Genomic DNA, 18048 nt, shown 5'->3' with positions numbered 1-18048 from the left:
CTTTGAATTGAGATTATTTTTCACACAGCAGGTGTACAAGTGTGTTAAAGTTGAAGCACCAGAGCCAAGCTGAGCTGGTGATGTCAGTGGGGATGCTGTGGTCCCTTCTGCAAACTGCTCATAGTCTGTATCCCCATTCTGCAGGGTTCTGAGTTCAGCCTGTCGACTTCAGTCCTTAGAATGCTCTTTGAAATGCTTTATGTACAGTACAAACTGCACAGCTACAGTAGGCCCAACAACATTGCTAACACTCATAAAAACAGTCCTCTAGACTGGGCAAGTACAACAGCAGTAAAAATTCCATGCACAATGCACCATGAGGCCTACTCTCTGTGGTTCACCGACACTTCACAGATACGATAAGAATTGGAAATGCTGAAATGTTATTTCAGGAGCAGAGTTACCATTAAACAAAACTTCAGAGAAAAACTGAAGAGGGAGTTGTGACAGAAAGACGGTCTTACCTGGAGGCTGCTCATCTTGGAGGAGCACTTGGTGAGAATAACCCTGGCCAGCAGGAGGAGGAAGGGGTTGGAAACCAGACTGTACACAGACTCCCCATCCAGGAGCAGGCTGGAGTGGATCGCCTCAGCAAGGGTCTGCATCTGCCAGTCACACATGAAAATCTGAGTTCATTTCAGTCACACAGTTCAGTGACCAACACTGGATATACTGATAGAACATTTGAGAGTTATGAAAATACTGATTACAATACTGTGCATTGTCCATTCTTTCACCAAAATTACTTATAGCTCTAATAATAACAACATAATATGAACTTATCCAGTATAACAATACAAACATATGCATGCCATATACATGGTAGTAAATATTTAAACGAATAAATAACATTAAAACAATTAAAAATAACTCCTATTACATGAATGGTGAAATAACACGTTAATTAAAGCTGCTAACACTGCTGAACAGGCACGTTAACTGAAAACCGTCATGTAAATGTCTTCAGGTGTGGACTCTAACTAGACTTTTCTCAAACATGAGGTTTAGGGCAGACTGGACAATGAACATTTAACTTTTCCACTTTTCGAGCTTCCCCTCGGCACAGTCCCTTCCCCCAGTGAAGCTTATGTCTTGGAAAGTGCTGCTGGTTAATTCACACCTTTGCGTACTCAAACAGTTCAGCCGAGAAGAAACTAACATTATTCAATACAGTGATTCATGCGCAGCAGTTATCCATCCATTCATCCATTATCAGCTGTCAGCTATCCACATCTGAGTCATTAAGCAGCATAGCCATGATTTCTAGTAGCCCAGAGCAGGGTCTGTTCCCACAGAGGATCACAGGGTGTTCCCAGGCCTGATGGGATATGCAGACCCTCCAGCGTGTTCTGGGCCTGACCCAGGTTCTCCTCTCAGGTGATCGTGCATTCAGACCAGGAGCCATTATCTCTGATTGTCAGGCCGGACACGTAGTGAGTGAAACTCATTTCAGCTGCTTGCATTTGTAATCTGATCTTTTCTGTCATGACCAAAATCCAACACCCATAAATGACAGTTGAAAGGCAGATCAAAAACTTTGCCTCCAGGTTCAGCTTCGTCTTTACCGCAACAATCCAGTACAAAGGGATTTTTCAAAGCAGACATTTTGACATGTCATCGTAGGAAAAACACAGATGTTATGAATAATATTAACCAGGCTCTGTTCTGTCAAGTGTCCCCTGAAGTCACGTGTGTGGCAGTGAGCCAGCATGCACACATCCTGCTGGGACACACCAAAGCCTCCATGAAGAAGGTCTACCATGACAGTGGATGCCACGCTGATGTCGATCTTTACAATCTATTTTACTTCTAAATCATCTATTCATGGAGAAGATGATTTCTATATATATATATATATGTATATGTGTGTGTGTGTGTGTGTGTGTGTGTGTGTGTGTGTGTGCTAATGCATGTACAAATATTGTATGTGTCACTTATTGGAATGCCAATATTACCATTTTTTTTTATTAATTATATTAATGCCAATATTTCTAATTCATATATAAAGAATTTTTTTTGCAGCCAACAAATAGTACTACAAATACTCCAGAGTCACAGATGGAGGAGGCTTTAAACAATACAAAAAATGAAGAGAACAAACACAGATCAAGCAGCTTCAGTATGATGGCATCGTGTCAAAGCTGCTGATTTTACTTCCGGACCATTTAAAGGCAGAAGAGCTCCACAACGAGCTGAATAACAGAACATCTGACAAATATCGTTCCCTTCTAAAGTAGTTACTTGCTAATTTATGAACACTAATTGTACATACAAGACACACACACACGCACGCACACAGCAACATTAGTATTCATTTGGAGTTGTGTTTCCATCCACCGTTGCTGTAAACAAAGCTAATGAGAGTGGTGAGACTGAAGTAAACCAGTAAAGATGCAGGCCACAAAACTAAAACAATGAGATGAAAGATGTGTTCTTCACTTGTCACACTGCACAAAGTAACGAGATCCATTGTTAATGCACAGTTTAAAATATGAATTAGTGCAACTTTAAAATACCTGATGATGATGAGAGGGGAGCTTGTGGGCTGGGGGACATTTAAGAAGCTGCTCATTGTATCCGTCTGCTGTTGAGCAGGTAAAGTATGGTGGTCAGCACGTTCTGTTCACATTCCCTCACAATGATCCAAGAACTTTTCCGACACATAACAGAATGTGAAAACCTTTTCTAAGAATTCTTTGTGACATACTCAACTGAAAACAGTACAAAGACAACATGATTAATGTTTGACCTCATCATTTCCACAGGTCAACAGGTTCACTGGTAACAGGCCACAGTATCATGATTGGGGATGAAAGGGGCGTCCTGGAAAGGCTCAACTATTTTTATATTATCTGCTTCTTTATCGTCTCGAACACGAGCTGCAAATGTTCACATGTGGTTTGCTACCTCCAGGGGTAACCAAGCGTTACATCCAGAGGCAATGGACATGCTATTAGCTTTCTACATTATTCTGTGGGGCTTTAGGTTATATAACACACTGTTCAGGACCAGCACATCTACGGTTTACACATATTTCACACTCTAGCAGCTCCAGCCAAACTTGAGTTAGAAACCATTACATTTGTTATATTCAACAATGTGCACTTACTTTACAGGTCCAGGTGGTGTGTGTATGAGCACATTTATTCATACTGCATGCTTTATGCTTTTCAAATATTTGCATTTCTGATTTGCATTTTATTGTTACTGCATATACAGTCCAAACAGTAAACCATCATTAGCCAGTTTCCTCATGGTGATCATTAAACTTTGGTGTTATCAGCACGGTCAGCTCTCACTGAATTTAGAAAAACACCCATATGAATTAGATTCAGGTATAATTAACTTTGTCTCTTTGTCTCGTCCCTAGGTGAATTAAAACCACATGATAACAGCTTAGCCATGTTTGTCCTCCCTTTCACCTGCACTGTCACGCATGTATGGACGATGTGCTTTATAACCCAAGCTCCTTGGCGTTACAGCACAGTTAAATTATTGATGCCAAAGGGATTACTTTGATAAAAGAAATGGTCCTCTCGCCTGGTGTAATGGCAGAGTGAAATGCACTATTCTGCTCTGAGCACAGCAGTGCCTGGAGGAAGCAATCTCCTCAGCTCGGCACTGTAATTAGGACCCCAGAGATGCTTCATTACTGGGCACTTCTCCTGCACCGTGCCAGCCTACTGCTTTCTCCGGTTCTTCTCTGGCTCAGCAACCATTACGTATATATCAATGTAAAATTAAGCTTCATCACACTCCAAGACTCCACACCAAGACCGCGATTCCATACAGTATTTGGCCATGGTTCAAATACGACACAATCCATACACACAGGAAACTCATTTCCATCCTTATTTCCAAAATATAATCGAGTGAAATAAGCATATCAGTCAGGTGGTTTAGAGGATGGCGCTATTTCATCTAGTTTGAGTTTCTTGTTACATCAGCAAGCACAACTCAGGTAGCCAAAGAACACTTTGACTGCTTTTCCTAAAAAGAACAATGGAAATCCATTCGATTGATACAATCACATTGTAGTCAATTGAGCAATCACAGATGAGTTAGTGTTCTATCCCACAACCAGTGCGTCAGGGGCTCACCTGGTACATGTTTGAAGGTTCCAGCTCTTTGTTTGCATACGGTGATGCTAAATTACAGATTAGGAGCTGACCAAATATAAATTATTCTGTTTTAAGGCTGGGTCGAGGCAGAAAGTTCAGCAGCTTGGTGACTTAAGCTACTGTATATCCACACTAACATATTTTTGTTTTAAAATGCATAACTTTTGCTTCATTTATGCCCAGCATGCAAACTACACTGGCATTTTGGAACCCCCATAACGGACACCATGTTTGGTTTAAAAACACCAGGACTGCCTTGCATCTGGATGCAGCAAACAGCTGTTGTGCATTTTATCATGCCACTACTGTTTACATGTGCAGGAGGCGAACAGACACACCCATACCCAGTGCACGTCAATGGTCGTGTGATCTGTGTTTTCAGATGTGTTAGTCTGCACGGAGCTAAAATGTTTGTCTGCATGGTGATCGTTTTGTTTTAAGACACCATGTTGCTAAAACATATTCATGTGGACAGAGACTTAGTGACTTCTTACTGTACTAGTTGACCAATTACTGTAGCTGAAGGCAAACGTCAGATGGAAGATGGACACTCTGTACCCATAGCTCCAACAAATTGCAGGAATGCAAGCTAAACAAAATGAACAGCATGCTACTAGCAACTTGCCAACAACCATGGCAGACATGGAGAAACTTTTCAAGTCAATGGACGGCCAACTGGAATGTCCAACTTTTTGCTGACTGAGCACGACTGGACAATTCAACTCTTGGAAATGTCACTCAAAGACAAAAATCACAATAAACTGTAGTATCAGATTGCAATACTTGAACATCAGAATACTTACATCACATCTTACTATCACAACAAACATCGAATTGCCAGCCAAGTATTGTGATAGTATCAAATCGAGATAGAAGCATATGATCCCAGTCCATTTACACATGTGCACAAGACTGTTAGAACACTATGAATGTAGCTATCATTGATAACTAAGTCTAGGAGTAATGCTCACAATAAAAAGTGTCCTCCATTTATTCACTGTATGCATTATGTGACGACTCCCAGTGTAAATATGAAGCCTTACAGTTTGTATCTTGCAGATTATCCAAAACCACAATAAAATGGTTTAAACATTTTAGTTAAATGTCATGAACTCTGTTAATGACATAACAGTACATTTGACCTTGAGAAAACCTTTTAATGAACTAGCTAATATAAAGAATGATACATGACACAAAAACAGTGATGAGATGGTCTCATACCTGAGAGGAGAGCAGAGCAGGGGGCAGCAGCTCAGAGATATGGATGGAGAGTGGAGGACCAGTCCAGTTACTCTGGGCAAACATGTGGAGGCAAGAGACAGCCAGGGCCATCACAGCCAGCTCCCTACAGCAAGCCAGACAGGACACACAGTGGACTTAGTGGACAGAGAGACTGGAGAGAAGAGCTGATAAATTAAGATACTTTAAGGTTTTCAGAATTCAGAAAAATATTCGATGGTACTGACAGGTGCTCACGCAAGTTTCTAGAGAGGCAGTCTTTTCGAGCTGCCACCTCACTCTGCGAGCAATTAGAGGGTTTTAAAAACAGGCACGGACCAGCGACATGCTTTGCTGCCTTTCTATTAGGCTGAGATAGTGATGGAAAGTGATAGAAGAGAGGAAACGGATCCAATCACAAGGAGGGGAGAGGAGGGGTAATATGTGCTGCATTCAACACTTACTCACGGACAGTTCTCCCCTGAGAGCAAGAAGGGAGGTGTTAAGCTGTCCTTATTAAAAATTAATAATTCATGACAAAAGAAATAGAGGCGGAGAGAGGAGACTGAACAAACACTCCTGAGAACAGCCGAGGTTTTCACTCAACTACTCCCACCCTGAAACCCACCTCATCAGGTCAATGCAGGGACTTTAATTAGTGGGCTCACAAGCACACACTCTTATTCATCATTTTACTGTTATCATTATGAACAGGATATCACTAAAATCACAATTAGTTACCCCTTTTCCAAGTCAAAATTGTGTCAGTGATTTCTAAATGTAAAGTTAAGACTTGTTTTTTGTTTGCAGAAAAAAAAGAAATGCTCCTTTACTCTCCAAGCCTCCAAGAGGGCATGAATGAGTACGACTACATGACTGACAGCCGGTGTGACTGGAGGATGGAGGGACAATGTAAACACACCTGCACAACTAACTCTAGTTAATAAGCCAACCGCTTTAAGAAGACTTAGGCACAAAGCTTAGCGATGATGAATGGAAACGCAGGCTTGACCCGGTACACTAAACCTCTACCTGTGCACAACACGGCCAATTCTCATGCAAACTTCTATTTAGTCCATCACACCAAGGCCAAATTAGCTAAATGTTTTGTCACCACTAGTGTAAGGCTTCACATGGACTCAGTTTCCAACAACCCTCCATTTATCACAACTGTACCTGAACTCTACCCATGGACTTGTGATAGTGATACTTTGACAGTAATCACAGGTGAGTGTAATCAATGACCCATGACATCATAAAGGTTACAGTCACACTCCACATGATCTCTCTCTGTGCTCTTCACCAGTGTGAAAAGATATGTTTCCACCTACAACACTGATAAAGCTTTGTCCAGGACTAAGTAATAACTTGGGGCAGCCCCCTCATTGGCCACTGCAGGGGGGGCTTGGCTGACCAGGGGAAAACACATAGTAAATATGTCAGTATGTGTTATGTAGTAAAAATAAACAAGCTATTTGCTGATGCCATCATGCTGATCTTCATTTCACTCACTTTTTCACTGTTCGCGTCCCCTGTCAATGTTAACAATGGCTAAAAAATGAGTGTGAGCTTTGAGTGTAAGACATCATCCTCTGCCAACAAACTACTCCTCTTCTCAACTGCCTTCATTATATCGTTTTTTGGTGTTAGAAATGTTGTAACATTATTATGACCAGATTTAAGAGCTAATAATTTAACTAGATTTTTCATTTATTTTAATCATTTGAATTATTAAAAATTCCAAAATTGATGGTTAAGCACAATATGTCTGATAACTCAAAACTGATCTGAATACAAGGGCAATGCAAAGCTTATCTGCTCAACCTGCACTGGTCCCCAGTTATCTCAGCACTGGACGAAGACATTTGATTCCCAATCTGCGTACAGTGATTTTTGGCATTCTTCACCTACCATTACCTGTTGGCTGGGAGCCTTTACATTATGAAAGTGAAGCATATCCTACCCTAAATTCAAAGACTGGATCAAGGAACTGAACTGTATAACTAGACTTTAGGTCAGGCGTCTCAAACTCATTCCACAAAGGGCCGTGTGGCTGCAGGTTTTTCCTCCAACCAATCAAGAGCACGCAGTCTGACCAATCAGCTGTCTGAAGACTGAGATCAGCTGATGAAATGAGTCAAGTCTGGTGTGCTGCTGCTTGGTTGGAAAGAAAACCTTCAGCCACTCGGCCCTTTATGGAATGAGTTTGAGTCCTGTGCATTAGATATTTTCGATTTCGTTTCGTTTCGTTTAGAAAGAGTGATGTGTAAAAGGCATATTTAACCAGCTAAACTGAGGGGAGTGCTATGTTTCATTACAATCTCACGCAGGGAAAATCACCACTACAATGACTTAATTCACAGATGTGAAGTGCACCAGGAGCTTTCCATGCTTTAACATACGCAGATGTGACCAAAACAAAACAAACAAGAACATCACAATGAGAACCCAAAAGATAAGAATTCTGTTTCAGCTCCATTTCATGGACAGATCAACATGATCAGTGACTTTTAGCAACTTTGCCCCAAAAGGGCTCGATGTGGTATGAAAGATTAAAACCTTAAACCCTTGAAGTGTAGTTAAAACACATTTGGGAAGTCATCTAGTTGATTTGATACCTGGTGTCCTTCCCTGCTATATTACCTGTTGGTCTGGTCATCGTTGTTGTCACCTGTCAGGTACAGCAGGACCCTTCTCTCCAGGTAGGCCTCGATGTTCTCGCCCTTGTCGCAGCTGCCATCTCCAGAGAGCAGATCAAGCACCTGGGGGCTCAGCAGGACTGCCTCAAAGTCCCCCTTCATCAGGGACTCCAGCAGAGAGCTTGCCTCTGGAGAAACACAGGTTAAAGCTCATAAAGCTTTGAAGCATTATTATTGCTCTTAAATCACCATTTCTACAAAAAGTGCACTGATGCACGGAAGACTTCATCAAACCTTTATACACTAAACAGGATCAATATAAGAAACTGCAGAAGTGGAGAGATTGAAAAACCACGACTTTCACAAACCGCGTTTCTTCTGCATTTGAACATACAGAGCAACATTTTTTGGCAACTGTGCAACTGGTTACCATGCCATGATATTTCCCACAAGGAAGGAGTAAAATATCAACCAGGGTTCAGTGGATGGACAGAGAAAGATCAAGTCCGACATCTGGAACTGTCTTTGAACAGAGACTGTGGATCTCTCCACACATCCGATTTCTTCTCACCTTACCACCGTTCCATACTTGGATAACATGGTGACAACCGAATCATGTCTATGACAACTGAGCACACTCCACTCTCTGATAAAGGCCAAGTGATGGAAAGCTCTTTGTGAAACTACGATTTCTAACATTGAATCTTCAAGATGCTGACATTTAACCTGCAAACTCTTGGCGACTCATAACTGATGCTCACCTGACCTGAGTTGAATGTGTGCTCAACAGAAATGAAGACTAAAGAACAAGACGAACAAAATCATTATGTTAAATGAATGTAGTGACTGCAGCAGCACCAGTGAGTTACAGCTTTGCAATGCGTGTGTGTCAGACAGCCTGAAACAGTGATCGTTTTTGAAACAGCATTTTAAAATGAAAACGTATTGTGGTCGTAGCCTGAGCCACTTTTTGTGTGATGTGAACTGATGGTGTATTGTTATTCTACTTAGTAGTTCTTGTCTATCATGTGCATCATGTTCCCAACTGCGAGTCCACACATCCAACACTAATTGCCACAATTTCAGGGAATGGCCACCATATCAGTACAGGGAAGCTGTGCCTCCTAATCCATGTAAGTCTATTGAGGAAGGAGGTCTGTCCATACTTAAAATCATCATAACTCGCTGAATTTTCTACTGTTTTTCGAAGTTTGATCTTTGTAAATGTCAGACATGGATGCATATGAACCAGATGAGCTAGATGACATGAGAAAATGAAGCAGTATTTTCAGGTTTCAACCAAAATCAAGACCCTGAACGAGCCTGCAAGGTAGAATTTTCATTTAGTGTGTGTTTACTGAGATTTGTGCTGCTCATTTGAAGTGTAATATATGGATGTTTTGTAAAACAAGAGGTGTTATGTTCCTGCAATTGACCACATTAATGCCCTTTGCCTGGAAAGTGATGAACTGCACTATGTTTTTTGGAGATGGTAAAAGACACTTCATACTTGTTTTAAATAGTTTTCTCTTTTACACATTTGTGGCCGGTGCTACAAAACTTTCAACCTGTGTAGCACCAGTTCAGTGCATGTGTTAAGCACAGCCCTGTACGCCTGGATCTCATATCAAATGATCTACTACACACTACTACAATACAGCTCAGTGTGGATTTGAATGGGGAAGAGGTTGTGTGTCAAAAAAACGATCATGTGTGGTGTTTTTAACAGAGTACTGAGCAAACTGCTGTGTGACTGTATTTTGTCTAATTTCCCCCACAGCCTCCCTACACAAACTGGCAGGCACAGTTGAGGAAAATGAAGACTCTGCCCCAGAGCTCTGGCCAACTTGACTATTCATCTCCCCCCATTTGTCTGACATGGTTTTGCAGTGCTTTTTAATCTCCATTCTCCCAAACTCCATATTCTCATTAAGTCAATGAGCATATTGAACCATTCCCCACAGATGAGGTGTACAGTGTGCGAGTGTTTGGCGAGCTAACGCTCCCACACTGCCATACACTGATGAGGAGGGCCAGCTGAGGAGGCTGATGGTGAGATAGTGAATGCTGATTTATGAAAGGACAGAGGAAGGCTGCAGGGCCACTGCTTCCCCTCCAGAAATAATTGTGTTGCTCACGTGCTCGGTTCAACGTCTCCCTGCCTTTCATTAGCTTTTTATTTGAGGAGGGAGACGGGCTAGGCTCATTAGCATTGATTGCTTTGCATTCCCCCGGTGGACAGAACAGAGACGGAGGAGCTGATATTCTGAGCTGTATAATGAAGCCTGGCTAACTTAAGAAACAGTCCAAACGGTCTCCATCATACATACACACAACATGAGGCGAGTACTGCCACACATGTGTCACGCCACAGAAACAATGCCGGCTCCAACGGTCCCCCATGACTGTCTGTTCACCGCTCAAAATTCACCTCTTTAAATCAAAGAGAACAACATTCAGTCAATCTGCAGATGAACTCTGCATGCCTCAAATGCTCAAAATAATCTGCAATCTCTTTCGCTGCTAATGGAATTCAAACCATTTCCAGCTGACTGGCACAGGTTCGCACACAGCATTTCTAATTATTATAGACACTATCTCTGACCCTAGGATCTGCTCTGTTATCATTCCTATAGTGTGGACATCAGGTGTTTAAACAAGGAAGGAAAGAAAACTTTACACCACTTCATCACGACTCGCAAAACCTCTCAGACAGGACAATGACATGCCGGCACCGACGCCATTAAACACTAACGGTGACTGTGTCAATGCGCAATACAGTTGACGAGACTAAAATGTCGTTTAAACCAGAAAAACTTTACCTAAATCTCTATTTTCACTGACAAAAACGAGGAGACAAACTATGAGTGATATATTTGACTGTTTCTTTTGTGCTGCACATGGCAGGTTTGTGTCCTGTGCTTCAGTGCAGTGTACAGCGTGCTTGGTGTTTGCAAGGCAAGAATGTGCAGATAAAAAGTGAGTGCGTGCGTGCGTGCGTGCGTGCGTGCGTGCGCGCGTGCGTGCGTGCGTGCGCGCGTGCGTGCGCATGCGTGCGCATGCGTACATCACTTGGGGTAAGTTACATGTGGGATGGTGCTGACATGAAAGTGTGGTGGGTTGTGTCCTGTATGGGAAAACTGATGTTTCCAAATAACTGCAAGTTTTTGTAAAGCAGCAGGAGCTTCAGTCTGAAGCTGTCGAGCTAACGAGCTAAAAGACATACAATCATAAACAACAGCCCAGTATGCTGCTAACACCTGAGCAGCTAAATTACTAACAGATTCTGGCATGTATTTGGTGAAATAAAAAAGCTGTGTTCATTTGTCATTAACATTACCATCAATGAGCACAACACAAAGTATGAAAGCATAGCTGAGGCTGATGGGAAAGCCATTAGTTGTGCAGTATTTAGAAATAAAGCAAAGTATTGGACAAAACGACCAAAGTTAACACAGTTCATCCTCTTGGGCCATGAATATGTGGACCAAACTTTAGAGCAATCCATTAAATAGTAGAGATATTTCATTAAAAATCAAAAATGTTGACCTCATGGTAGCAGTAGAGGAAAGGTCGGGGATCAGTAAAGTCATTAAGTCATGATCCCTTAAACTGTACCCTTGGCTTTAATAAGCAATTGCAGTGTGACTGGTGCTGTAAAGGAGGTGTGGAGATTTTCATCTCACTGCTGATCTAATGAAACCCAGGGGCTGCCATAATAGCACGGTGAGAAGGGAGGGAGAAGACGAGGGGAAGGGAGGGCTCTGGCTTTATGAGGGGGAAAATGAAAGCCTGAGGTATGGCCACATGTTTAATGACATTTCAGCTAGTCTTCAGGTCTGCCGATGAAATGGCAGCAATTATGGAAAACAAGGCAGAGGCCCTCAAATTAGTCCATAATTCATAAAGGTTCAGGCAACCAGCTGCAGTTAATAAGACAATGGTGAATAGAATTGGCAAAAGCGTGCAGGGCTGAGCAGCAATATACAACCAGGGTGAATGACAAGGAATATCTCAGACAAGTGTGGCCACTTCTGTACCGTGTACAGGCTGGTTTTCCACTGAATACTGCACACAGTCACAGTCTGCTGGCTTCTCCTTCCACTGAACGGGTGGGGTGGTTCACACAACCTTGATGAGTTGTATTACGCTTGAATCAGTTTCATTAATCTGGGTTTAATGCAGGATCTTGTTGTCCTGTGATCATCAGTGTGGCATTTCAAAGGCTCGTACATCTCCATTTTGCCACCAGGCAGACGTGGACGAGAATGATTCATGACGCACTTTCTGATCCAAAGTGTACTGAATTTAAAATAACTTGCCACACCTTAATCATACACAACTGATCTGCACTAAAATCTCCAATATAAGCAGGTACTGCTTCCATCAGTACAACCATGACGTCGTGTTACGCTCACCACTCGGCTGCTCTGGTTGTCTTTTTGACAGAATGCAATTTACAATGTGCAACTTTTCAGAACAGCTGGCCGTACGAGTGATTTGTATGTGTTAGCAATTTATGTTTGGAATTTATTTTGATCAATATTCTCTCTGATGGCCAGTGTGCAAAGAATTACCATACATCCACCATGATTGAATGCCAATGTTGCAAATCAATGCTTTATGGTACAATCTCCAATACTGCTACATGTTCAATCCTAACACTGGATTTAGAGGACTTGAACTGTCAGGTAAAAAAATGACCAGAGCCAAGCCTCAACTTCAAACCATCCTCCTCTGAAGCCACAGAGCCATCAGCCTGCTACTCTGCTGCCCTTCATTGAGGGGACCAGAGAGCGGACTGTAGTATTGAACCAGCGGTGGAGCAGATGGGCCCAGTGCGCTCCAGCATAGACGAGTCCCAGCCTCCAGCATGGCTCCCTCTCTTCCCTGAAAGCACCTGCGCCTTTTTGCTTTGCTTCTCTTTCATGTTTTTACTACACCGAACGATTGTATATGCACACATCCACATGAATACTACTGGTTAGCTGTTGCAATAAAAAATTTATATTCATTATATTTATATATTTAGAAATGTCTTTTAAAAGATTTAAATACCTACATATTATAAAATAAACAAACTAAATAACGTCCTGTACATCACATCAGCTAACCTTCATTTCATTTTCAGTGAAAGCGAGAGAGAGAGAGAGAGAGAGAGAGAGAGAGAGAGAGAGTGAGAGTGAGAGAGAGAGAGAGAGAGAGAGAGAGAGAGAGAGAGAGAGAGAGAGAGAGAGTGAGGAAAACAGCATGCAGAGTCTGACATTATGACCACACAGATTTAAATATGTCACACTTCAACAGACAGCATTGACATAATGCACTCCCTCGCCCCTTAACTTCACCTTAAACAAGAAAACTGAATACCTGACCCGAACCTCACCGTTAAAAAAATCTGCACCTTCAGACAAAGTTGTGAGTTGTGAGGACCAGACAAAAGTCCTCGATTTCCAAAAATGTCCTCCTTTTGAGGTTAAGAACGGGTTTCAGTCCTCACTATGTATTAAGTGCACACACACACACGCGGTTTTATACAACTAAGGCAAGCTTGTTAAACCAACAGCGAATTGTTACCTACAAGCTAAAATGAAAGCTGTCTGTGTGAAGCCTAATATCTGCTCATCTTAGACAGCCATTAATCTTAAACTTTGGAAGATTCTTGTAACTTGGCTGCTGGCTGAGATGGCAGCGCCCCCTCCCTCTATCACTGGTAACTGCAGGCAGTGAGTCACACCAGCAGCAGAGGCAGGACAGAGGACAGGAGGACGGACTGATGCTGACTGTCAGTGTTCTCCATTCTTCCTCAACTTCACTGATTTAATGTCAGGAATTATTGGTCGACCAGTGCGTGTTTTTCAGTGGCTGATGCCGATACTTAGAGAGCAGGGCAGCTGACAGTCGATATATAATGCTGATATCATGTTGTTGCTTTTCTTTGCATCTGATAAAATACAACAATTTATTAATAACGAACGAGACACAGAATTGATGAACTTCTAGAAATATTTATTTAACACTAATGTTACTGTCTGCTTGAGAGACAGATCTGCACTCTGTGGTGCACCAATTTAAATAAAAAAAAATTGTCGGCTAAATAAATGTCTGCAGGTAATCAAAAAATAAACTTTGTTAAAAAAAAAATGCAATCAAAAATAAATAGGCCTTAAGTTTTAGTGCACTTATCAACAGCATGTATGAGACAGATAGAGGCACCTCCACGTTTCTGAGAAAACTGGCTACCAGCCAAAAAGCAAATCTAAGCGATCAAACGCACCACAACATGTCATTTTAGACTGTCAATGACTAACTGCCTGAAATATTCCAAAACCTCCATACTGCTACATTATGCTCCAGCGTTTCTGGCAGAGACAAAGGGGACAGCGTCATTTCCTCTAATTCATCACGTGAGCTACACAAGGCACAGCATTGGCCAGCTTACTGCCACCGCAGGAGACGCTGCTACAGAGCGTGCTGTGCATTATTACACAGACCCAACTAATCAATGATCAAATTTGCTATTTTTCAAACTGATTTGAAGAGATTTAATCAATTAAGTGTTGCAGCTCTAATTCCCGATGAATGTTATATGCATTTCTCACTAAAAGACTGGAATCAATCTAATTAAACGACAGTAATTGAGGTATATTATTAAGAGTGGCTGGTTAAATACACAGAGCTTTGAAAGCCCATAATTTAAGTCTTAATGTTTTCTCTCAGGTAATGTTACATCAAGCATTGGCACATTTGAGAAACCGATATGAGGGGAGCACTCACATTGATCCAGAGCAGTCACAGTGACGGGGCTGCCTGCAGATGTATGCGGACATTTCTTATTTTAATTAGCCTCATGAGCACAGGCATGGCCGGTGACGATTATCTCAAAATGGCAGATAATCAGCTAAAGGAATGGGACGACCCATTTATCGGTCCATCACTAGCAGGAATATCATTTATTTGACTGACATCTGAGAATTATTGAATGTAAGCCTACACAGTGACTTTGCTGTTGCTGCTCTAGAAAAAATATTTAATCATACTTAAGATAGAATTCTGAGAATTTAGTGGCTGGTTAGTGGCTTCACACCACATCTGGGTGGAGGAGCAAACCACAGTTCACTGTAAGCTCTGCTCTTATTCTGTGATTATTTTTTAAGGCACACACTGTGACTGCTCACAAAGTGTGACTGTACTTCAGGACATGGCGCTTAATTCTGAGCATATTTGTTGCACTTTTTTTCCTGCTAATCTGAGTGTAATGTGAAAAACTAGAACCTGTGAGTTTTTATAATACTGTCATGATCATTTTAGTCAAACAACGTTGAAGTTTCTTAGGGTAGGACCTCAAAACTCACACAGGGAAGGAGGTGGTCTTCTAACAAATGTGCCGTGTCTCAGATCAAGGTGAGCTACCTGGGATATTCTTGAGGGACCGCGATGTAAAGGATCACATGACAGATGGAGACAGATCGAATGCACCCACTGGCTACTTTTCAGCAGCCTTGCTAATTAAACTAACGTTACATCTACTGCAAAAAGGAAATCAGTTCCAGGGGAGAGGCTAGGTCCTCAACTGCGGTCAGTCATGCAACCCACCTCCAGGGTTGGTCTGGCTGATCTCAGACTGCAGTGTATCATGTGCATACACTTACACTTTAGAATCAGTACATCCTACATTATACAAATATATCTTCCAACAACTCAGTCAGTGTGTTAATCCAATTAGCTGGAAACAAGCAGCATATGTCTCTGTTACAGATATGAGGAGAAAACATAAGGACGTGCATGTTATTTTAGGATGTCAGCAAATCATTTTGACCTCCAACGCCGCCCTGCACCGTACACATCCACCAACAGAGCTTTCATATGAAGCGTGTCAGCGAGTCAGAGAGATGGAGTGTGGCTGTAAAGATCCTGGCATGTGGGTCACCTCAGCAGAGTGCAGTGGACCATTTCCAGCACTGTCACTCAGTCTGAGCTGTGCAGGACTGTGCTGACTAATCTAAAGACAATCTGTTTCATTTCAAACACAGCCGACATAAAACAAATGAGGTAAAGCCCAGAGAGTAATTTAATCAGCTCCAACTGGACACCCATAAGAAAGCCTTACTTCCCTCATCTCCCGCCATGTATCCTGCAACTTCAGCCTTGCTGCACAATTTAGTGTCGGAAAACTCAGGTATTGTGTTTGAGTACTTTTTCCATCGATGTGTTGTTCAAACTTACTGCCATATTTCATATATTTAACAGCTTTCAGCACATAAAGTACCACTTGAATTCTAATCATGTAAGAGTGCAAACCCTGTGAAAAACATCAAGGCTGGGGAAGTGTACAGCGAAGTATAGACATGGCAGTGAGCTGTGGCTCAGTGTGGCACCAGCAGCTGCGGACAGATGTGAGCGCGACGCGGCTCCGCTCTATGCAGGTGTATGAAATGAGGACGTCATGCCAGACTCCGCTTTTTAAATCTGCCTGACAGCACACAGCAATGCACAACAGAACAAGATCTTTCACGCAGTCTGCTCTGTCTAAACCTCAAGTCGCTAATCTCAATCTGAATTTCACTCTAAATTCCACTTCGGTATTATGCTGAAAGAACACTGGGAATAAAAAAATGGGCGAACTCAAGCTAACGTTAGCTAATGTCAATTACAAAAGTTGATTTTTTTATTTGAATTAACATAAACCCATGCATGGTGTGTATGCCGAATTACAAGGCATCTCAAAACGTTTACACCCGCTATCAAGTATTACTTCATGAGGTATATGCTGTTTACCACGAGTCAGGCCACTTAATATTAACGAAAAAATGTATGGAGTCTGGTATGACGTTCACGCGCGAGAGACCGGTGCGTATCGTCTAACAGCTCACTTCAACTAACGGAACTGCACCCATAAATTTCATTAGAATGACATGAAAACACTGACAGCGAGGAAAGGCGAAGCTGGTGTCGTTACCGTGAGTTTCATCAGCAGGAAAAAAGCCTCCACAACGCTGCGTTTAAATGTCCCTTTGCTAAAGCGACCACAACCTGTCACGGTAGCCTTTTTTACGGCACCCTTCAGATGACACAACCTGCTCGTCATGGTGGTCAGCGCTAAGTGGTGAAATCGTGAAAAGACAATGTGTGTCTCACCTGCAGTACTGCAAATAGTCTGCTTCCATTCCGTAGCCTCGCTGGGTGTTAAAAAGCCCCGGAGGACGGGGATCTCTACGTTCAGAGGCATTAACGTTCCTGACGCCGCTGGTTCGTGTTCGAATGAAGCCGGAGCTGCTGCCTTCAGTCAGGACGCTCCTAAATCAAAGTCGGCAATTAATCGCTTTATTAACGAGCCAAGTCGGCGTTTCTTAATCAGAGATGAAACGTTTACTTCTACCCATGTGGTGTCAGTGGCATCAGTGAGCAGCCATGACAGATGCGCATTGCATTGTGGGAAAACTAATCAAGACTCGCACAGGGATGCTGGGCATTCTGCACGTGGGGTGCTGGCCCGTCGACGCTGCGGCTTTTATTCACCTGTAAAAACCTGCGAGCTGCAGCTAATGTTGCCTCTGTTTAATAGCATATAGTTACACTGAGCTCTTCATGGCCATTATTTATGACAATGCAGTTCTAAGAGTAACCATAGTGCAGCCATAGCTGCTGTCCCAACCGACTGAAATTCATTTCAGAACTTATTTTTTATGCGAACTAATATGGAGGGACTTTTTATTGATAATAATAGAATAATAGATAATTTAATTTGTGTATCAAATATGTGCATAGCAGCGCAGTGCTTTACAAAAGAAATCTAAAAGAAACATAGAAATAAAATGTTTGATAACAACAAAGAAAATAAATGTTCAAACAGTAAGAATAATCAATGAGGATTTTTTTCCAATCCAGCTCAAGGCCTGAGAAAGGAGAGACCGCATAAACTAAAAATAGGTTCACTGAACAGAACTAAAAGAGAAATTTCACCGAACTTTTCAATGATAATGGAAACACAACTAACCACAGGTTGGATGGCAGGTGAGAGACGAAGAGCGGCTGTCTAAAACTAGCCTATACAGAGCGTCCAGTCAGTGCAG

The 18048-nt window shown here is 42.1% G+C and overlaps 1 protein-coding gene across 1 annotated transcript in view; it reads right to left on the bottom strand.

Annotated features, from left to right (window-relative positions):
* ttc27 (tetratricopeptide repeat domain 27) overlaps positions 1–17412 on the bottom strand; it is a 92039-nt gene extending 74627 nt beyond the window's left edge. The window contains exons 1-4 of the mRNA XM_070977601.1: positions 17114–17412; positions 7983–8166; positions 5343–5466; positions 465–605 (exon numbers count right to left, since the gene is read on the bottom strand). Coding sequence (XP_070833702.1) covers positions 465–605; positions 5343–5466; positions 7983–8166; positions 17114–17204 — 540 coding nt within the window. The 5' untranslated portion in view covers positions 17205–17412. The remainder of the gene's footprint in view (positions 1–464; positions 606–5342; positions 5467–7982; positions 8167–17113) is intronic.
* Between the last annotated feature and the right edge of the window lie 636 nt (positions 17413–18048).

Source organism: Chaetodon trifascialis, chromosome 13, assembly GCF_039877785.1.
Source record: "Chaetodon trifascialis isolate fChaTrf1 chromosome 13, fChaTrf1.hap1, whole genome shotgun sequence".
Taxonomy (NCBI): Eukaryota; Metazoa; Chordata; class Actinopteri; order Chaetodontiformes; family Chaetodontidae; genus Chaetodon; species Chaetodon trifascialis.
Note: the sequence above shows the minus strand (reverse complement) of the source record. Positions and strands in the feature narration are given on the sequence as shown.